This window comes from Lepidochelys kempii, chromosome 14 (assembly GCF_965140285.1).
Source record: "Lepidochelys kempii isolate rLepKem1 chromosome 14, rLepKem1.hap1, whole genome shotgun sequence".
Taxonomy (NCBI): Eukaryota; Metazoa; Chordata; order Testudines; family Cheloniidae; genus Lepidochelys; species Lepidochelys kempii.
The window spans coordinates 13325795-13348522 of record NC_136393.1 but is presented as its reverse complement, the minus strand read 5'-3'; the positions used below and the strand labels follow the sequence as shown (position 1 = coordinate 13348522).

Below are 22728 nucleotides of genomic sequence, written 5' to 3'. Positions count from 1 at the left end.
TAGTTATTTTAGCTTCACTTGTTTCAAATAATTGTACTTTGCCTTCCAGAGCCATGGATTTTCTAACTGCCTAGAGCCAGTTCTCTACCTCTCCCAATTAGAGCTGGCCAGTCAGAGCAGGGGAGGCAGGCCTTCCTGTTCCGGAGAGTAGGGGATGCGGTGCGTGGAGACTGCACTTCCAAATCGCTGCACACTTGCCAAAGAGAAGTGTAATATTCTGACTCTTTTATACCTGCTATTACCATTTTATCTGCACTGCCTAAAGCAGGTGCTTATCCGCTCCTGCAGATGCTCAGCCCCACCGCACACTTGCCGACCTTTTGTGCCGCACTCTCTTGAAGACCAGGGATGTCTTCTATCATGGCTCGTGCAGTCACAGCAGGGGTCTTTACGACGTGATTAATTATGGACACCAGGATGGAAACAAGCTACTTAGTGATTCCTGTGTCACTCTCAGTAAATCATGGCCTGGCAAGTGAGAGTTTCCATGGTGTTTTCTCGTAGTTAAATTGCAGCTGGTTTTTAGAGAGCTGCATTTCTTAGAGAACTGCTCTTTAGGGAGCAGTGGAAATAAATCCAGCATCTCTAGTAACGTTAACGTTACCATAATGTTACAGTGAGATGTTTTAGTCCCTGTGTGAGAGTGCACACAAACACACACACACTCTGTGTTTGTCTTACTCCCCCCTTCCAACTCTCCATCTCACAGTGCAAGCAATCAGAGATTGTGTAGGGATTAGGGGGAAATGTAATTTATTTAATGATCATCATTAAAAAGAAAGGTTTCTGCTGGTTATAGATAGGGAATTAGGCCATGGCTCTCCTCTGTAATCACTAGTTACTTACACAGAAAGAAAGCATGGTTTAGTGGTTAGACGATAGGACTGGGTTAGAGCATGGGAACACTGCTGGGTTCTGTTCCCAGTTCTCTCGTGGTCTTGGGCAAGTGATTTAAACTTCTTGGAGGCAGACCCTCAGCTGGTATAAATTGCCATAGTTTCATTGACTTCAATGAAAACATGGAGACATTCCAGAAGACTGGAAAAGGGCAAATATAGTGCCCATCTACAAAAAGGGAAATAAGGAAAACCCGGGGAATTACAGACCAGTCAGCTTAACTTCTGTACCTGGAAAGATAATGTAGCAAATAATTAAGACATCAATTTGCAAACACCTAGAAGATAATGAGGTGATAAGTAACAGTCAGCATGGATTTGTCAAGAACAAATTGTGTCAAACCAACCTGATAGCTTTCTTTGACAGGGTAACAAGCCCTGTGGATAGGGGAGAAGCGGTAGATGTGGTACATCTTGACTTTAGTAAGGCTTTTGATACTGTCTCACATAACCTTCTCATAAACAAACTAGGGAAATGCAACCTAGATGGAGCTACTATAAGGTGGGTGCATAACTGGTTGGAAAATCCCAGAGAGTAGTCATGCTGGAAGGGCATAATGAGTGGGGTCCCGCAGGGACTGGTTCTTGGTCTGGTTCTGTTCAATATCTTCATCAATGATTTAGATAATGACATAGAGAGTACACTTATAAAGTTTGCGGATGATACCAAGCTGGGAGGGGCCACATGTGCCTTGTAGGATAGGATTAAAATTCAAAATGATCTGGACAAACTGGAGAAATGGTCTGAAGTAAATAGGATGAAATTCAATAAGGACAAGTACAAAGTATTCCACTTAGGAAGGAACAATCAGATGCACACATACAAAATGGGAAATGACTGCCTTGGAAGGAGTTCTGCAGAAAGGGATCTGGGGGTCATAGTGGATCACAAACTAAATATGAGTCAACAGTGTAACACTGTTGCAAAAAAAGCAAACATCGTTTTGGCATGTATTAGCAGGAGTATTATAAGCAAGACACGGGAAGTAATTCTTCCACTCTACTCCATGCTGATTAGGCCTCAACTGAAGTATTGTGTCCAGTTCTGGGTGCAACATTTCAGGAAATATGTGGACAAATTGGAGAAAGTCCAGAGAAGAGCGACAAAAATGATTAAAGGTCTAGAAAACATGACGTATGAGGGAAGATTGAAAAAATTGGGTTTGTTTAGTCTGGAGAAGAGAAGGCTGAGAGGGGACATGATAACAGTTTTCAAGTACATAAAAGGTTGTTACGAGGAGGAGGGAGAAAAATTGTTCTTCTTAACCTCTGAGGATAGGACAAGAAGCAATGGGCTTAAATTGCAGTAAGGGAGGTTTAAGTTGGAAGTTAGGAAAAACTTCCTGTCAGAATGGTTAAGCACTGGAATAGATTGCCTAGGGAGGTTGTGGAATCTCCATCATTGCGGAGCCGGTTAGACAAACATCTGTCAGAGATGGTCTAGATAATACTTAGTCCTGCCTTGAGTGCAGGGGACTAGACTAGATGACCTCTCGAGGTCCCTTCCAGTTCTATGATTCTATGGCAGTTTACACCAGCTGAGGCATGGTTTCTCTGTGCCTCAGATTGCCTTTCTGTAGAGTGGGTATTCAGCTTACTTTACAAGAATCATTAAGTCCCACAACAACCATGTGAAGTACTCTGAGAACCACAGGTGAAGGGTTGTGAGACACCCACTATGTATCATTCATAAGAAAACTCTCCTTACATCTGTCAAGCACCCCCATGCATCCCAGAGTACTTGGGATGGGTAAAGGAATGGTATAGAACCTGGGAAAGTGTGGAATGGCCAAAGGATACATAGAAAGAATGGTTTAGATTTAAGAGAGAAAGCATGTGAATTTCAATTGCACCCTTCGCTTATTTCACCCATCACCTGTGGTGAAGCAAGCAGAATCCTATAGAGAAAGCTGGCAGCTGTCCATGGTACTGACATACACAAAGTAACATAGGAAAAGAGCTCTATAAACAAGTGAAATGTTATCATGTAAATGTTTGGACATCATCTTCAGGAGCAAACATTCCAAGACTTATTTCAGCATAAAATCAGGAGAACATTAAGCAACTACCCAAATATATATCTCAAGAGAGAGATTTGGAGAGCAGACTATAAAACCTTGTCTCTCGTTTTCTTTTTTTATTTTTTATAGGAACGAATTTTCCTAACGCTGTCCAACTACATCTTCACAGTAATCTTCCTGGCTGAGATGACAGTTAAGGTAAATGAAGCCAAAGCATAAGCCTGGCTGTGCTGCATTAGCACCATTTTATTACTTTGGATTTCTAAAGCCCCTGTGCCCATTTTTCCAGAGATTATCATGTCTTAATCTACTCTGCTACTTGAGAAGGAGAAGTAACCCAATAAATACCATGCACTTTATTCTCCATGCATTTTGCACCACCATCATTCCACTGAAGTTATTCCTGATTTTTTGGAGTATAGATGAGATGAGAGGCCTCAAATCAGCAGTCCATCACTTTTCAATAGAGCACTTAAGCGCATGCTTTACTTCAGCCATGTGGGTAAGTCCCATTGATTTCCATGACCTAAAGATAAGTTTACGCTTAAGTGCTTTGGTGAAGAAGCAGTGTGACATAGTGGCTAATGTACTGGACTGAGATTCTATTCCTATCTCTGCCTGCCTCTGGCTGTTGGGTGACCTTGGGCATGTCATTTCACCTCCCTGTGCCTCAATTTTCCCATCTGTAAAATGTGGATAATAATACTGACCCCTTGGTGAAGTGCATTGAGATCCACTAATGACAAGTGCTGTGTTAGAGCGACGTGGTGGTGGTGGTTTGCTGTTGTTTTATTAAAAGTATGCGTAAATGCTTTGCTGAATTAGAGCCAAAATCAGGCCAAAAGATTGGCAAGACTTTTTCCTGTATGTCGCTCTCATATAATTCATAGCATCTTAGAACTATTCTCTTCTCATTTGGAAACTTCCCCTGTCTTCTGTATTTGCAAATCTGGTGGAAAGCAATAGCCTATAGTCAGGACCTCGAAACCACTTCTCTCCCCCAGTAGCCCAAATAATCATGTGATCAAATCTTATGTGCAACAGCTATACGTTAATAGAATCACTTTTGCACAACTAGGTTTAGTTGCATTAAAAATACATCAGCTGTTAAGGGACAATCTGCGGTGTTTTTTGCAGTTATTTTTATAGTCCTTACGGTATCACACTTTACAAAATTGTCTAATTAGGTTTCTATACTGGGAAGCAAATGGACTCGCAATCACTTATCTGTGAATAATGTATTAGCTGCAAGTCGCTAACTGGAAGAAACATACTGGCTGAATTAGTCATAACTTGTTGCCATTTGGGCAGGTGGTAGCGCTCGGCTTGTGCTTTGGGGAGAAGGCCTACCTGAAGAGCAGTTGGAATGTGCTCGATGGGGTGCTGGTTCTCATCTCGGTCATTGACATCCTGGTTTCAATGGTATCGGACAGCAGCACTAAAATTCTTGGAATGCTGAGGGTCTTGAGGCTGCTGCGAACACTCAGGCCATTAAGGTAAGCAGCGATTTGGGGCTAGATAAGATAGAAAAGGGGAGCAGGTTGGCTGTGCAAGCTTCTGGTTGGGGATGGTTCCCTGAATCTCTCCATGCAAAGAAACGGAACTGTTTTCTGGAGTGCGATGGAAGGGCCCAGTGAGACCGAAAATGAGGGATTTGCTGCTCAGTTCTGTGCACAACCTGTCATTGCCTTTACAACAAACTCCCAGCCTGATTGTGAGACATGACGTCCTCGGGTCCTGTTGGAGTCAAGGGGAGCTCCAGGCACTCAACACATCTCAGGGTCAGGCTTCACTGTGTAGCAAACTGATCAGTGCCCCCTTTGCTCATTAAGACACACATCCCCTGCTATTTGTGCTCTCATTCACTCTGCGTGAAGTGTTCCTTAACAGCTCCTTTCCCCTCTCCCTTTAGGCAATCAATGGTTTTTGCAACCAAGAATAAAATTAGTAGCAGGTGGCAGTGAAGTTTTGAAGATTCAGAGACCAAACTGTTGCTTAACCTAAAATGTGAAGATTTTTTTTCCTCCAAAATCTCCATTAATTTCACTCTGATACTAATTGTAAGAATGGCCAGATGAGATGAGACCACTGGTCCCTCTAATCGGGTTTCCTTTCGAACAGTGGCCAGTATTGGATGCTTCACGGACAGGAACAAGATATCTTTTAATGGACAATTGAGCAATAACCTGCCCATGGAGGAAGTTTCTTCCTGACTCCAAGCAGACAGTGCTTGGCATATGAAGGTTTATATCCTTACTAAATATGATAACCTATCTAATATAATTGGGGATGTTCTTGTTATGCTGGAACTAACAAGCGTATCATCCCCACAGTCTCTTTACACATACGTTGTATCGCACTCCCCCTCCCTTCATCTGGTGTGTTTTCTCTTGGGGTAGGGGTGTATCTCTTTCTTTCTGTGTGTTTATGCAGGGCCTGGCAAAACAGGGCCTCATTCTGACTGGGCCATCTGTTTGCTACTGCAATATGTATAATAATAATTAATAATTAATAATAAAGGTCACACCATCTGTATATTTCTGACATACTCTCCTCTGAAAGAATCAAAACATAGGCTTTGTCAACATGCCCTGTTAGAGCTGGATCAAAAATCCTTTAAAGCTTTTCCATTGCCTTCAGTAGGCTTTGGATCAGCCCTTTAGTGGGTAAAAAACTAGAGATGAGCAAATTAGCAACTGCTAATATTTTTGCCATATCTGTCCCAAATTGCATGGCTTTTACACCTTTTGCCATTTATGTGCTCAGAAGTCCCCAGATGGTACACACACAGTTCATGGCAAGCATTAAATATTCAGATTTTGAACTCTACTGGTGAGTTTTGATTGAACAGATATGTTGCATGATATATGTCTGTTCCCTGATTGGGTGATCGCAACCCTGACAATCAAGTTTCCAAGATGAATACTTGTGATTGTGGGTTCAGGTTCGGCTTTCTTCAGGTGTTTCCTGGTGTTCCCTTATCGTTTGCGGATTCTGTGAACATTCCTGACAGCATGCTTGTTTGTTAGACTTTTCCACAGAAAGCCACAGGGCAAAAAGGGCACAAGCACCATTAAAACAGATCCATTTAAAGCAAATATTCTCAAACTGGGGCTTGGACCCAGAAAGGTCACAGGGGCTCATGGCCACCCTGCCTTTCCCATACTGCTAAATGGAATGGGGATCCTGGCTAGATTGAAAGAGGTGGCCCCGAGAAGTCCCAGTATGGAAAAGGGCATGTTGGGATTAAAAAGATTGAGAACCACCAGGTTAAAGGTTCGAATGCACATTCACAGAAAATTGTTTACAGTATCTACCAAGCTCTTCTCTCCCCTTTCTAATACATTCACAGAAAAAGTACAAGATAATTGGAATTTCTACAGGTAAAATTAGTATCTATTTCACAGCAGCTTCAACTGAGATGCACATCACATTTGGAGAATCTCCTCCCGTGAAGGTTATTGGTTTTCTCAATGAGCCCGTGTTGTTAGATCACATCTAGATAAGATGTTCTGAGTGAGCTTTACATTCATCTATCGTGTTTCCTGGGGGTTTTTTTTTTCTTCAATTTAAGGCTTTGATCCTGTTGTCAGTGAGACTCCATATCTGCGTATGGGTCAGCCTGCTCAGGATTGGGGCCTTAATTCACATGAGCTGTCCTTGTTCATGTGAATTATCCCATTCACCTCAATGGGATTATTGTATGAGTATAAACTTCCAGTCTGAAAGGGTATTTGCAGGATCAGGCCCTTACATTATTTTGTTCCGTTGGCGTAGGATGTATTTTCTCAAGAGGGTACATGAATGTTTGTGACTGACTAAACGACACAAACACTTCATAATGCAAAGGAAGCTTTTAAACGGTAACCATGAACCTGTTTCCTGAATATGTTCACAGTCGATTCTGTTCCTCTGTCATTAGATTTGTAGGAAATGAAAAGCCAACCGTCAAAGTAGGGGCTTTTTCAGTCATTCATAAATCTCCACATGTGGAAATCCATCCGCTGTTGTGCACGTGCACATATGGACTCAGGTGACCATGACCTCCCTGCCCAAGGCCAGGCAACTTACGTTGCTGTCTCATTTAAGAACAGTAAATGTTGCATTCTTTAGCTCCACCTGTTGGGACGGCTGTGTATGTGCAAGTGTAATTAGGTGCACAACTCCGCCTCCTCTTGTTTTAATCAAAATGAAGCCCATACTGTCTGGGAAATTAGCTGCCATTAATGTGGGAATGGCAATTCGTTGTATGAAGTTCACTTCGGAGCCTGGACCTTGCACAAGGCCCTTTGTGATGCTTGAGCCCGCCCAAACTTTTCATGAGTTGGGGCTGAATTTAGCAAATAGTCTGACGCAATAATTTGGGGGGGGGGCAAATTTTTTAAGCCGCAGCTTTTCACTACAACATTTTCAAGATGAAACGTTTCCGCTTTTCATTTTAGAATTGGTGTTTTGTTTCCAAATTTAACTAAATGTATTTTTAAAAAGTTAAACTCCCAAAAATGAAACAAACACACACTCTCGCACATTCATTTCTGGTCAAATGAAACGTTTCATTTGTCTTGAAACAAATTGCGGGGGGGTTCATTTTGACAAGAAAACCAAAATATTTCCATTTCAGGTCAACCCAAAATTATCAGCCACCGAACTGAAAAAAATTAGTTGGTCACTCAGCTCAAGGTCAGCAAGTGACATCATCTGGCTGCCATTTGCCAACTCCCTGTATGGGCGCAAGGGGTGGAATTGCAAGAATGGCTACTAGGGAGTGTGATGGGGTGTCCACCCCACACAAGGCTTGAAGGGGGGAAGGTGGCTAGGTGGGCCAGTTAACCACCTGGGCTGCACCTAGAGGAGGAGCCAGGGCTAATTAGAGATGAAGCTCATCAGGACAGGAACAAGAGGGGCCTGTATAATGCCCCATAGTTGAAAGTAGAAGGGGACGGTAGAGACAGAAACTGCTGTCACTGTCAAGGTGGCGGAAGGTAGGGTAGGAAGCAACCCAGGGATACAGCAAAAAGGGATAGACCTTGTACAGATCTTGAGTGCTTGTTGTAGGCTCCCTGAACTGGAAACCAGTGTAGAGGGTGGGCCTGGGTTCCCCTACCAGCCACTGGGGAAGTGGCACTGTTATGGGGCAATGAATGGGAAGACTGCCTGGGACAGGGGGTTCCGAGAGACTTTGATATATGCCCCCCAGAAGGAGAGGGCTACAGTGACCTGGCCAGAGGGCCAAGCCACAAAGCAGGAGCAGTTGAGTCTCAAGCGAGCGAGACAGGGAGAGAGATGGAGTGAGCAATGTCAGGAAGGGACGTCAACATGGTAGAGCTAATCCCCAGATGCGACCAGAAGGAGGCGCTCTAGTGGTGAGTGTAGCGTCCCGGGACAGGGAGACATCAGGAGAAAAATCCCTGTGAGAAGCCACCGCTCTACACCTCACAGCATTGAACTTGAGGAAAGTGAAGGGCTTTTGTTAAGTTTCCTTTGGCTTATGGCAGCTTGCCTTGATTTATGGCCCTAGAGGTTTGCTACTTATAAAAGACCTTGCCGATTACTACTTTGTCTTATTTTGCTGTAGAAATACCCCCCTGCCTTATACAGTACATACAGTTGTGTATGCAAAATCACATATGCATATGCAAATCAAGTATTTGCTTGTACACCTGACCAGCAAAGTGTACAGCTGGCCATATACATAAATAAATATCCAATCTGCATATGTGCAAATCATGTACATGCAATTGTGTGGACGTAATTACACATGCCAGTCATTGACTATCAGGCCTAAAACTATACAAAGGGGTATTCAAGCCCCCCTCTAGGCACAGAAGTTTGAAAATGCCATTCACAAAGAAGGGGCATTCCAAGGCGCTTCCACTGCTCTCTCTGATGTACCAGCCTGTAGAAGAATTGCTGATCCAATAAAGTTCCTTCCTAATGTGCTCAACCTGCTGTTGTCAGGACCAAGTGCTACAGCTCAAGATACAAGAGAAATCCAAATTCAAAATGGATTCAGAATTAATTTGGATAGGTTTCAATGCTATTTTACTCTCTTTAGCGCTTTGGCTTCAGCTTCCAAAGCAGATGTGTAAATTATTCACTCTTCCGCCCATCGCAGTATGAAATAGTCATTTCATAGGTTCGCTCCTCTTTATCATATGATCACCCTTGCTGGGTTTTTTTCCCTGTGGAGGAAAGTCTGCATTAACACTGAGCTGCCACTTCTTTATACAAATGGGCTGAGCAGACTAGCAGGCTTAAAGTTAGTAAATATGTTCCAGCTGGAATGAGATTGACAGCAGTCTTGGAGCATCTGCATGCTTGGAGTTTAGCAGCATTGTGACTGCTGAGGCCAGCAGAACCAAGAGGAACTCAAGGGATTAGCTTTTTTTCGTGCTGAAGAACTTCTATGACTCTAACTTCCTCATTTGTCAGATGCCTGACGCAGGCTGAAATTGTCCTTAATGCAATCTTGGCTGGCTACCGTGTCACAATGTCCGGAGGGCTCGAATCAGCTGGATCGTTCAGCACTAAATTGCAAGAGCAGTGGATTGGATAGCATGGGTTTGCAGGCAATAATATCAGCAGGATCTTGGGCAATATTGACGAGGCGCTGGGATGGTTAAAGCCATCATAATGGAGCTGACACTAATATCTCGGAAATGTTGAGGTTGCGTTACTTTGCGGTTCTGTCTAAGGCCTTATCCGGCTCTCATGGGAGTCTTTCCATTGACCTGGTGGATCTTAGCTTCAGTGCCTGTAAGCATGAGGACTGTGATGTTTTTCATTAATTAGTGTTTAACCTTCTGACCGGTGCTGGCAGCAGCAGCAAATGCCAGCTCAATATCCAGAGGTTCCTCTTAAAATTACAGAATAAAAGCATCTTGAGCCCCCACCCAGAAATTTGGGAAAACTAAATACCTCTCCTGGGCGTCTTTAATAGTTAGTACTTCCCGCCTTGCAAGCACCGAGTCTGTGTATAACGAAAAGCAAACTTTTATTGAGGGGACGCAGCATTACTTTGGGAAAACACAGCAACAATGACTCAGAAGTATGCAAACAATAAGTAAACCACCTGCCCCACAGGACCTTGGGCAGGAGTCCTTTGCCTCAGCTTCCCACCTTGCAGTGTGGAAGCCCGATAAATGAATGTTTCTTTAACATGCGTCTCCCCCTTTCCCTCCACTGCACCCCACTCTTGGTTTGTTGTCAGAAGTCAGCAAAGTGTTATGGGCTGCATTTAGGTGTGTTCACCTCCAGTGAGGGAGGCCTCTGCCATTGCTCTGCTGTGTCCATGGTCTGGTTAAGTCCAGCCCTACAGCCCCATGCTTTTAGTAATCACTCTTCTAGGATTTGTTGGGCAAGAGGCTGCTTTTGCTGCTGATCTCACCAGGCTGTGTTCTGAGGTTCCATCAACTAGCCCAGACCTTAGTGATTTCAGCTGTTAGTGATTTCACTGGGTAGTGGGGAACCTGCCGACTCTTGCATTGCCTTTGCACGCTGTCTCCACAGCCAATGTAAGGCTCAGCCCCTAGACCTGGGGAGGAAAGGGTCAAATGGCATCTGGGACCTTTAAACAAACTCCTTCCTACCAGAGAGGAAGATCTGTCCCCACCCCTTCTGACAGTCACTTGGATATGGCTCACTACCCCATGTTTAGTGAGTGAGTATGCCCTTTAATCGTACAATAAGGATAAAAGCATTTAATTACCCCTGCTTTCAAGACTTATGTGAATTTTAACCCAAAACAGTGAAAATTAGTCACTTGGCAAAGTAGGTGGTGTGTCTATGCTAATAAGGTTGGCTCATAAGCATAGGTGCAACTCCGTGGGTGCTCCGGGGCTGGAGCACCCACGGGGAAAAATTAGTGGGTGCTCTGCACCCACCGGCAGCCAAGCTCCCCTCTCCCCCACCCCACCTCCGTCCTCCTCCTCCCTGTCCCCTGAGGGCAGCGTCCCCATTCCTCAGCCTACCTCCCAATGCTTCCCGCCCGGCCGCCACCAAACAGCTGTTTGGCAGTGTTAGCACACTCCTGGAGGGAGGGAGAGGAGCGGGAACGTGGCACGCTCAGGGGAGGAGGCAGGGAAGAGGCGGAGCCGGGGTGGAGATTTGGGGAAGGAGTTGGAATGGGGGCGAGGAAGGGGTGGGAAGAGGTGGGGCAGGGGTAGGGTCTCATGGAAGGGGTGGAGTGGGGGCGGGGCTGGGCTGGGGGCAGAGGAGGGGTCAAGCACCCACAGGAAAGAAGGAAAGTCAGTGCCTATGCTCATGAGGTCTTTTCCTCCAATTTCTCTACAGCTGACAGGAGAGATCTCATTCAGACCATTGGTTTACATCTGGGATTACATTTTTCTTCAGATTCTTTTCTGTAGGCCTGGGGATAATGTTACAGGAGAAGCAGCGGGGTGTTGTGTAGGCTGCAGCGCAGACATAACGCAGATATACTGAATGATATTCTGATTAGGAATTTGAAGGAACCAAACTGTTATATAATTTCTTAGCCCCTCTTTCTCAACATGCATCCTCTGTTGGCCAAGACAGAAGAGTGACCTCCTATTCCTTTACCCTGTGTTGGATCGCAGATGATGTCGTATCAGGAAAATCACTTTGTTCCATCTTTAATTTGGTGTTGGTGCTGGTGAAAGTTGCCAGGCCCTGGAGACTGAATTTCTTCATTGTATCCACAGAATAGAGTTTCCTCACAAGAGGAAGGATGGTCCATTGGAGAGCTGCTTGCCCGGGATTCAAGAGACCTGGGTTCAATTTCCTACTGTACCACAGACTTCCTGAGTGACCTTGGGCGCACCACTTAATCTTTGTGCCCCTGTTTTCCCATCTATAAAATGGGTATAATTGCACTTTTTGTGGGGCCGTTGTGAGTAATGTGTATGATTGTGAAGTGCTCAGATACTACAGTTATGGAGAGGCATAAAAGTACCTTGGATTCGTATACAGAATAGGCATCAAACTGACTGAGACCGTGCAAACTTTCCCCTAACATGCTTAAGCCCTGATCTGGGTGTATTTCAGTCTTCATGTGCTTTAGTCTGTCGGCTGAGACGATCAAAAAGGGTGCTAATGAGGACAGTGTTCATTGTTTGTGATGTGGAACCCTGCCTGCCCAGAAGTGATCTGAGATCAACAAACATATTTAACATAGCGTGCTAAACTGCCGTATGAGGGTAATGATTTGTTTTGGTCGCTGCCAGCCTGGCTTAGATTTGATTCACAGCCTTAAAGGTTAAAGACTTCATAACTCCTTACATTCCTTGAGCCATCCAGTCCTCTCCAAACTCAGGAAAACAGCACAGAGCAGAACAGACAGAGAGCCAGGGAGTGTAATAAGTAACAACAACCGTTACCTGAGCACAACAGCCAGAAAAACAGAAGCATCTGCCTTTTGTGTTGTGTTGGTAGGGAGTGGATAAAAATATCACCATCTGTTTCTTTTTAACAAGGGGAATTGACAAGCTACCCTTGACATTTAGAGTAAATATTTTACCAGAAAGAAGGAATTTTTTTTTTTTTTTTTTTTTTTTTTTTAGTTTTTCAGGCTATTGTTTAAAGCCAACAATTCCTAGTGGGGGGGGAAAAAAAGGAAAACAAAAAACCACCATTATTTTATGGCTATGCATGTAGCTCTGCAGTTTAACTCTATAGGCACCGAGACACACCAGGAATAATGCAAACTTTCAGAGAGCATGAGGCTTATCCATCCTGCACCTTATTAAAGCCAAACATCACTGTCACATGGCCGAGTCCACAGTGACCTCTGCTGGGAGAATGACACAGTCTGGGGCAGATGGAGATTAGACTAGCACTCAGACTGGGAGGTAGTTTTAAGATGGCAAGAGGCAGGTTATTGAGATAGGAAAGCAAAGATGCAAGAAAATGCAGAGGGACACTGAGCTGAGCAGGGAGAGACATTGGGGAGCCTGTGATAGGATCAGTGTAAGACATCCTTGTCCCATAAGTGAACATGTGCTTTACATTTTGAGTGCCAAGTTTTCAAAGGAGCCTTCAAACCGATGTCCAAAAAACACAAACACACACACACACACACACCACTCTATGGGTGCAACATTTTTTGTGCATAAATGCCTGACTTTCCATGCCTACATCTGTAAGCAGCTTGGCCATAAAGACTAGATTTACAAAGTGAGGGAGGCCTCTAACTCCCATTGATGTCAATGGTACTTTTGTAAATCTCACTAGAAACCTATTTGCCCCTAAATACCTTTGTGAATATGTCTGTAAATGACTTGATGGCTTTTTTAATATACACAAGCTTAGTCCTCTTATTAAAATATAGAAAAATACAAAGTGATGGGGCTTTGATGAACAATGGGTCGGGGGAGAGAGGACATCCTAACTGGCTATGTGCTCTAGAAGGTGCTAATCCGGAAATAGATCTGGGAGTGACAGTGGGTTAGATTAAAACCATCAGCTCCATCTCTGGCAGTACAAGAGGCCAGAGGGACCACATCTGATATACAGTAGAACCTCAAAGATGCGAACACCAGAGTTACGACTGACCAGTCAATGGGACACCAGGTGAAACCGTAAGTAACCAATCGGGCAGCAGCAGAGACCAAAAAAGAAAGTATTGTACTGTGCCTGTGTTGTAGTTTACAGGTCGGCACATCTGGGCTGCCTGTCCTCACCCCCATGTGGGGGCAGCCACTTACAGCTAGGAAGTGAAGATGCTGGGGCTGCCAGTCCAAGGCAGCCGGAGCCAGCGGAGCAGGACCAGTGCTGGGGTCTGCGCCACTTTCGCCCCTCCCTCGGCTGGGAGGCGGACACACTGGTCTCACCCTCCCTCCACCAGCCAGGGAGGGAACGCGCTGTTTTCGCGCACCCCCTTCCCCCAGCTGGGAGAGGGACAAGCTTGCAAACTCAGTCGGACCCAGGGAAAGAAGCTGCCGGCAAGAAAGCTGCAGGTGCTGAGGAGGGAGCTCAGCTGCCGCTGGAGCCTGGCCTGGAGTGTCAGCTGCCGGAGCTGGTGCCCGAACTGCGCTTTGTTCAGAGTTATGAACATTTTGGCATTACAGACACAACCTCCCTTCCCAAGGTGTCCGTAACTCTGAAGTTCTACTTTGTATTAGATTGGAATATGGTGCCAAAGCTCTTTATAAGAAAGATACAAGAACTGAGAGCGCTGCATAAGGGGTCAAACAGAAGACAGTAGAATTTCTCAGGCCTGGAGGCAGGAGATGTGCTTTACATGGAGAGGTCACTAAAATTAAATCTGTATTCATTTTGTAATAAGGTCGTTAAAAAGGACATGACTGGGGAGGTGTAGGTAATGGAGTGGGAGAAGAAGACATGGGGGTACTCTGTAATTTTCCCTTTCTGTGAGCCTGGTCGAAAGCCCAGTGCAGTTAACAGAAGCCTTTCCACTAACTTCAATGGGCTTTAGATCAAGATCTGGGTACCTAACTCTTAATACGTATGCACTCCCACCTGCACCTTCTCATCTTCTCCATTCCACACACAAGGATCCCTGAGTACATATGAAGTTTCACCAACCTCCCTTACATCTCAGTCCCTTCATAGCATCTTGTATGCTCTTGTTTTTCAGCCACTCCCCATTTCAAACAGCTGCTTCCCAAGTCCACACTTATACCTGTGCCTCAGAGCATGGAAGGATTCAGAGAAACGTTGCAAGGACAGTGTCTAACCTGCTTCTTGTGCCTGCTTTTTCCCCTCAGGGTCATTAGTCGAGCACAAGGACTGAAGCTGGTGGTGGAAACCCTGATGTCATCCCTGAAGCCCATTGGGAACATTGTGGTCATCTGTTGTGCTTTCTTCATCATCTTTGGAATCTTGGGCGTCCAGGTGGGTTCCCTGCAGGGCTCTTTGCCTGGTTCCACTGGAATCCAGGCAAAGCTGGAAATAAAGGCAAGCCCAAATAGAGAGGAATATCTTGGTATCTTTGCCACTGTGTCCGGGCTACAGGTCTTTGAGGGGCCCAGATTAAGGTGAGTTTCTTTCTGGAGCAACTCCCTGTGCAGAAACTGAAATAGCATGACAAGAGCAAGAGCCACATTATTCCAGCCCTAGCCATGGATCACTGAGTCTTTTTCACTTTTCACTGGCTTTTCAAATGAATCGTAGGCTAGACTCCACACACGTGCACCTTAGTACCAGTGGGCACAGCAATGAGTATGAAAAATTATGGCGGTATGACTTTAACCTCTTTCCTGGTTCTGTTGGGGTGGTGAGATCTGTGGGTTAGTGGGTGGGTCTAACCCCCTTCAAGCTGACCAGTAATACAGTAATACGGCTCTCTAAGGACAGATCTACACCACAGATTAATTGTAGCGTGGGTAGACCGTGCCCTCACTAACTTTAGCTAGAGCAGATAACTCTAGCAGTGAAGATGTGGCTGCATGGACCCTGATGTGGGCTAGCACCCTGAGTATGTAGCCAGAGTTCCTAGTGGGCTTGTACTGATGTCTGGACTGCCACATCTTCATTGCTCTTGTTACCTGTGTTAACTTGATTAAAGCTAGTGCAGGTTTACTGGCACTATGAGTACAACTTAATTTGCGATGTAAACATACTTGAAAACAAACACTGACCGAGGGGGCATGCTGCTCCCGCTCAGAGTGTCAGCCAAGAGTCCTCCTCACCATGCCCCCACCATCCCCACCATGAGGACTTATGCTCTGGCTGGCAGAATTCCTGTAGCAGAACATGAACTTAGCTACACCTCAGCTGTCCTTCCCCCAGGATTAACCGGAGCAGAATTTGGGTCTATAGTTAATATAATCAGATCCCTACCATGTCCCACTAGGAAATCCCAGTCCAAGGAAACTATTCAATTCAATTCTGTCTCCTGTCTGTGGTGTTAAAGTTGGAGAGACAATGTCCCCTTTTTTCCCCAGCTTTAAACTCACGGAAAATAGAAAAAAGAAAAGGAGTACTTGTGGCACCTTAGAGACTAACCAAATTATTTGAGCATAAGCTTTCGTGGGTAAAACACCACTTCTTCAGATGCATGGAGTGAAAATGACAGATGCAGGCATTATATACTGACACATGAAGGGAAGGGAGTTACCTCACAAGTGGAGAACCAGTGTTGACAGGGCCAATTCGGTCAGGGTGGATGTGGTCCACTCCCAATAATGGATGAGGAAGTGTCAATACCAAGAGAGGGGAAATTGCTTTTGTAGTGAGCCAGCCACGCCCAGGCCCTGTTCCAGCCCAAACTGATGGTGTTACGTTTACAAATGAATTTCTGTTTCTGAAGTTTTTTGTTCAAGTATAGCCACTTTTAAATCTGTTATCGAATGTCCAGGGAGGTTGAAGTGTTCTCCCACTGGCTTCTGTGTGTTACCATTCCTGATGTCCGATTTGTGTCCATTTATTTTTTTGTGTAGAGACTGTCCGGTTTGGCCAATGTACATGGCAGAGGGGCATTGCTGGCCCATGATGGCATAGATCACATTGGTAGAAGTTTCAGAGTAACAGCCGTGTTAGTCTGTATTCGCAAAAAGAAAAGGAGGACTTGTGGCACCTTAGAGACTAACCAATTTATTTGAGCATGAGCTTTCGTGAGCTACAGCTCACTTCATCAGATGTATGCCGTGGAAACTGCAGCAGACTTTATATATACACAGAGAATATGAAAAAATACCTCCTCCCACCCCATTGTCCAGCTGGTAATAGCTTATCTAAAGTGATCATCAGGTGGGCCATTTCCAGCACAAATCCAGGTTTTCTCACCCTCCACCCCCCCACACAAATTCACTCTCCTGCTGGTGATAGCCCATCCAAAGTGACAACTCTTTACACAATGTGCATGATAATAAAGTTGGGCCATTTCCTGCACAAATCCAGGTTCTCTCACCCCCTCACCCCCCTCCCAAAAACCACACACACAAACTCACTATCCTGCTGGTAATAGCCTGTAGCCTATGGCAGTAGCCTGCGAATACAGACTAACACGGCTGTTACTCTGAAACCGGAAAATAGAAACTAACTTTCATAGCTGGGAATCCGCTGGCTTCTAAGCTGAAAGGAAAACTTGTCCCAATAGACTCAGTACAGGGTTCTGAAAGGTTCACATAGTTAGAAGTTGGTGAAAATATTGATTTCTGAGCGTTCTGCGGTGTCAGGCAATCTGGATACAATCTGCTGTCGTCATCGCCAGTCCTTGGAGTGCAGGAGCCCAAGGGAAGAGACTGGAGAAAAGTTTCCATCTCCTCATAATAATTTCTAATCATCTGAAAAAGAAAGAGATTCTATTTGATGGATATTTCAGCACAGTTTCCCCTTTTCCAGGTGAAGTTTATTTGATCTGTCAAAGCTGGCTTGGAAACTGGCTCCCAGTGTGGACAGGAGGGCTTCTGTAACATTTTGCATTAATGAATGTACTTTAAATAACTAATAAATATAACATTCAAACCCGACAGAACAAAAGGGAAGAATCATCCCATTCATGACAGTTTTTGCATCTAGATTGATGTATAGGTACAGCGCAATATCCATCCATTACACTTCACATCCATTGCCCTAAACAGGACCATAAAACTAAGCACATCCCATGAAACAAAATAATCAGATCCAAAAGAGTTTATAACGGGGAAAAAAAATCTGTCATACTGAGCTGTTTGAATTTCCTTTCTGCTAATTGTGATCGCTTTCCCCAGTGCCTCTCCCAGTCTTCTATTCAGTTGTCACAATTACACATTGACACATTTACAGCACTACATACAAACATTAGAACTGATCCTGCATTCAGCATGCAAAATTCCCAGTGATGTCAGTGGGAGTTCTGCATGCTGAATAACTGTAAAAGCAAGGCCATCATTTATATGAAAGAAACCAAATGTTAGATTGCTCAGTATTAGCCTGTTTTTTTTTCCCCATGTAAGTATAAAATGGAGATAGATAGTAAGACTCAATCTTCTAGAGTTAACAGGAAGGCAGTCCGTGCCCCAAAGAGATTACAGTCTGAATAGACCAGACAGAATAGGAAACACAAGCACAGAGAGTTTGTGATTTGCCTGGTGTCACACAGGAGGTAAGTGAAAGAACCTAGAATAGAACCCAGGTCTCCTAAGCCCCAGTCTAGTCTCCTGCCCACTGGATTGTATTGCCATGCCTGCTATTTATTGATTGTATTACATAGATTTCTGAAGCATGCACCAAGGTGGCATGTGGATAGTCATTAATCTAACTGCCAGGAGTAGAAAGTAGAAAAGACAGAGTCACTCTGAAACTTTGGGCCTTCGAGTTTCAGAAGTGCTGAGAATCTGCACCTTCAGCATGAGCTGCCAGTAAGCGTGAGCTGCCAGTGCTCAGTGTGTTTGCAAATCAGACCCTTGTATGTTCCTCTCCAGTTTATGGTTGTGTAATGGGGCCCATCTGAATGGTATTACACCCCTAGTCATGAACCTATTACACTCATAGGCAATGTAATAAAATCCATGTTCACCTTCCTGTTTAATTTGGAAGAAGCTATCTCCATTGTAGGCAGAACATGGGGATCCTTAAGGGAGCTATAGCCGTCCTAGATCTAAAAGCTTTATGGCTAAAGTAGATGTTGAATAGAAGGATGCTCTGTCCCAGGGATGCAAGACAAGATACTGTCACTCAGTAGAACAGGATTTCCAATATGGCTTGCTCGCTCAGATTTCACCATCAATTGCCACGTCCCAAGAGTAATCATGCACTGCCATTTTCTGTGCCGCTTTGCAGAATGCAACAAATCTAGAATTAAGCACCTGATACTTCTCTCGTGGGTGTAAATCAGGAGTAACCGCACTGGAGTCCATGGTTTTATGCCATTGTAAGGGAGATCAGGATCTGGCTTCAGGGAGCAATATGAGTTCATTCTTAAATTCTGGTTATAAAAATATTTGCAGAGACTTTCCTGAAGTGCAGTCTAACGACTGAAGGAGAACAGCTCTCATGCAAGGGGATTTAGTGCCATTGAAAGTTGCTGGGTTAACAGCCCTAGAAATAGAAGTCTCATTGATCCACCCCACAGGTCCAGCAGGAGAACAAGGCTCCACCCACACCACTCCTCACTTTGATCTTTGTGAATAAGAGCGTTTTCCATTTCTCTGGCGCATTCATTCCTTTTTCTCTGCCAACAAAGATGATCAAAAGGGCTGAATTAGGGCTAATTTTGTTAGCCACTCTTGTAAGACGTTTTGCTGGCAACTGGATTGAGACCACCATTTCTTATATATCACTAACCAGCCATCAGATGGTAACACCTACAAGCCTGGGCTGGATTTTCTAGTGCCCTAGAAGCAAAAGTCTGTAGAGGATAGTCCTAGTCCTAAGAGCTACCCAGCCCTCTGCAAGGAGATCTTCAAGATCAGTATCCTAAATTATGTTAGAGGAGGCGTTCAAGCTTTCTCTCAGTAGGTACCTTTGAACTAAACTGTCACTGTTGTTATGCCAGGCTTCACTCTTTGAGTGCCATGCACTAACGAAGCTTTTATCTTTAACTTGATTTGATTGTGTGGGCTGCACAGCAGGTCCTGAGTGAGCTGTCCATTCTGTGCAGGCAGATGAAGTGGATTTACCCCTCCTCTTATTCTTCTGTTTTACAGCTTTTCAAAGGGAAGTTTTTTGTCTGCCAAGGGGAGGATACCAGGAACATCACAAACAAATCAGACTGTGCAGAAGCCAGCTACAAATGGGTCCGGCACAAGTATAATTTTGATAATCTCGGCCAGGTATTACTGGAATGGTAATCTGCTTCTTTGCTCCTTTACCTCCTTGATTTAAAAATCTATGCATAATTACTTATAGGATTTTCTTACAGGGGTCTAAGCAGCCATAGTCACTCTTCACTTCATATACACCCACTCTGCATTTGTAAATTCCAAATGCAATGCTTCCAAGCACTCGCACACTTCCTTTTGGAATAAGACTAGCACAAGTAGCTTCACGGTGTATTTAATTGCTTCACTGCTGCATAATAAACTAAATACATCTAGCAGCAGGGCTTGACTAATGTGGCTGGACATCCTGTACCCAGTGCATCTCAACATCCCATTCATTTACAACTGCCGATGGAGCACATCCTTATTTTAGCAGCATGGTAGGACCTAATTAGTAGTGAGCAGTGGAGACCTGGAGGGTGAAAATGAAGCTGCCTTTGTGTTTGACTTTGTGGTTTTCGAATTAGCCCTCTTTGCTAGACCAGTGTCTGACATTGACAGGTTTTTGCTGCCAGGAAACCTTGGACATCAAAAGTTTCCTGTTGTTGGCAAGGTAAAATAGTAGCACAAATGCAAATCCCAAAATGGAGAAGGGCAAAGGAGAGTTGAATGTGACAGGTAAAAGAGAGCATCTAATTAGCTGGGTTCCAACTAAACGTAACTTTTTCCCTTACATTTCTAGGCCCTGATGTCTCTCTTTGTTCTGGCCTCCAAAGATGGGTGGGTGGACATCATGTATGATGGCCTCGATGCTGTAGGAGTTGACCAGCAGGTATGTTTTCTAGATGAATGCCTAGTAGAGAGAAGCCTCCAAAGAGGCTATGGTTTGGTTTTCATTTTGCAAAACATTGTTCGTCTTGCAAAAGTGAAACTTTGGGGGGTGGTTTGGATCTGGGTTCCATTTTATCCAAACCAGGGCGGGAGCATGACAGAGATCAGATGAAAGGTTCCAACTGGGACCCATGTCTACTAGTTATATGCTGCAACAAAACCATGCTATGACGTAAGTGTCAATAGCTCATTGTACCCACTTATGGTGCTTGAAGAAACGTCCTGCGTAGCTGTAAAATGGGGAACACTACCTATCTGAGAGGGGTTTTGTGAGCCTGAAGAGTCTTTGAGCACCTCCGGAGAAAGCTGCTACTTTGTATATGTACAGATTACTATTATTGCTGGCCTGGGATAGTTGCAAAGGATTCTGTTGCCTCACTCTTTGGCACAACAGACCATTCATGACTCTTCAGTGTTCAAGTGACTTTGGGTGCCCAACTCGTGACACCTCAAAGGAGCCTGATTGTGCTGAGCACTTGCCGTCTGAAAGTCACCTTTAAGGTGTCTTAAGTTGAGCACTCAACATCTCTAGCTGCTTTTGAGAAAGCGGGCCTTGCTGTTCTGCTCCATCTACCTCCTCAGGGTATGTCTACACTGCACTGCAGCTGGAAGCAAGCCTCCCAGCCTCCATAGACAGACTTGCGCTAGTGGGGCTCGAGCTAGTGTGCTAAAAATAGCCATGTGGATGTTGCGGCTCAGGCTGCAGCTCAGGCCCATCCAACCCCCAAACTGCAGCCGGACGTGCAACTTCCACATTGCTTTCGTTAACATCCCAGCTCAACCCTGACTAGCAAGAATCAGTTTGCTCCATACTCTGCCTGTTGCAATTCAACTGGCATCTATCTCCCTCCATCCTGTAGCCAGTTATGAACTATAACCCTTGGATGCTCCTCTACTTCATCTCCTTCCTGCTGATTGTGGCCTTCTTCGTCCTCAACATGTTCGTGGGGGTCGTGGTGGAGAATTTCCACAAGTGTCGGCAGCACCAGGAGGAGGAAGAAGCCAAGAGACGGGAGGAGAAGAGACTTCGCCGGCTGGAGAAAAAGAGAAGGAGTAAGGAGAAACAGATGGCTGGTCGGTAGTCTTTCCACATCTTTCTGAGTCCTGCTTGACCTTTGACACAATCCCCTAACCCCTGCCTAGCATCTGATGATCATTCTCCTCCAAAAAAAAGCATGTCCAAGCTATGAAATTTGCATGAAGGAAACAGCGCCATGTTAGGCTGAGCAGGAAGCCATGGAAACCTTTCAATGCCTGCATGATTTGCAATGACCTTTTCATACAGGGTTATTTAAAACCCAAAAACCCAAACCTGGAGCTTCGTGGATAGCACAACTCAGCGTTACACAAATAGTGACAAATGTAAAGATCAACAGTGTCAGACTAGGCCATAAATCCTCCAAGTCTTGAGCACTGTTGCTGATAACTGGATTCACTATTTGGTTTATTACAGCCTTGTAATGCCACAGCAACATTACCTGTCTCATTTATCAGGCAGGTTTATTTGTTGGCAAAGTAGCTCTAGGGCTATTCAAGGATGTAATAAAATAATGAAGCCATCTTATTCTAGAAATGCTTTTAAAAAACACCCTATAGATACATATCAATGAGTTTGCTTGAGAAATACAGATTGAAAAAGAATTCAATAAGACAAATTAACCAGATGAACTGTCATTGATGTGAGATAAATTGAACGATAAACTTGACACAAACTTGTGGCCCTCTTAGAATAATGTAGCTTTAAAAATTCTGTTAGCGTGATGGAAGGATGCTAGACCTACAGACTCTGTCAAAAATCTAAAAACCTGACCTTTTTCTTTTTACTTCAGTTTTGGTTTGGTTGAAAAAGCAGGAAATAACATTCAGGTCAGAGGTCAAAGGCCAGAGGTACTCTTCTCCATCTTGCATGCTTTCTGTTCTGGTTGCATTTTTTTCAAGTGCCCATCTCTTCATGGTATCTCTCTCTTGTTACCCTCTCCCATTCTGTCTCCTTATTACTTGTCTCCACTTCTTTCACATTTCATTTTTTATCTTCGACGCACGTCAGTGATGTTTAAGAGTCTGTCTCTGATCAGGAGCTTGTGCTAGCAATCTGAAAGCCGGTAATGTTAACTCTGAAAGGTTAATAAAGTTGCGATGAGCTTAGTTATACTACTGCAGCACAAATATCACTAACTAAGGCTCCCATTCAGAAAGCACTTAAGCACATGCTTAAGTCCATCCCTTTGCAGCATGGCTCTTAAGCATGTGCTTAAGTCCCATTGATTTCTATGGTAGCTAAGCACAATGCATATGTGT

The 22728-nt window shown here is 44.4% G+C and overlaps 1 protein-coding gene across 1 annotated transcript in view; it reads left to right on the top strand.

Annotated features, from left to right (window-relative positions):
• The window catches only part of CACNA1G (calcium voltage-gated channel subunit alpha1 G), a 285440-nt gene that overhangs the window by 227474 nt on the left and 35238 nt on the right, over nucleotides 1-22728 (top strand). Inside the window, exons 20-25 of the mRNA XM_073310526.2 lie at nucleotides 3047-3115; nucleotides 4229-4413; nucleotides 14623-14749; nucleotides 19486-19611; nucleotides 20282-20371; nucleotides 21291-21504. Of these exons, the coding sequence (XP_073166627.2) occupies nucleotides 3047-3115; nucleotides 4229-4413; nucleotides 14623-14749; nucleotides 19486-19611; nucleotides 20282-20371; nucleotides 21291-21504 (811 nt within the window). The remainder of the gene's footprint in view (nucleotides 1-3046; nucleotides 3116-4228; nucleotides 4414-14622; nucleotides 14750-19485; nucleotides 19612-20281; nucleotides 20372-21290; nucleotides 21505-22728) is intronic.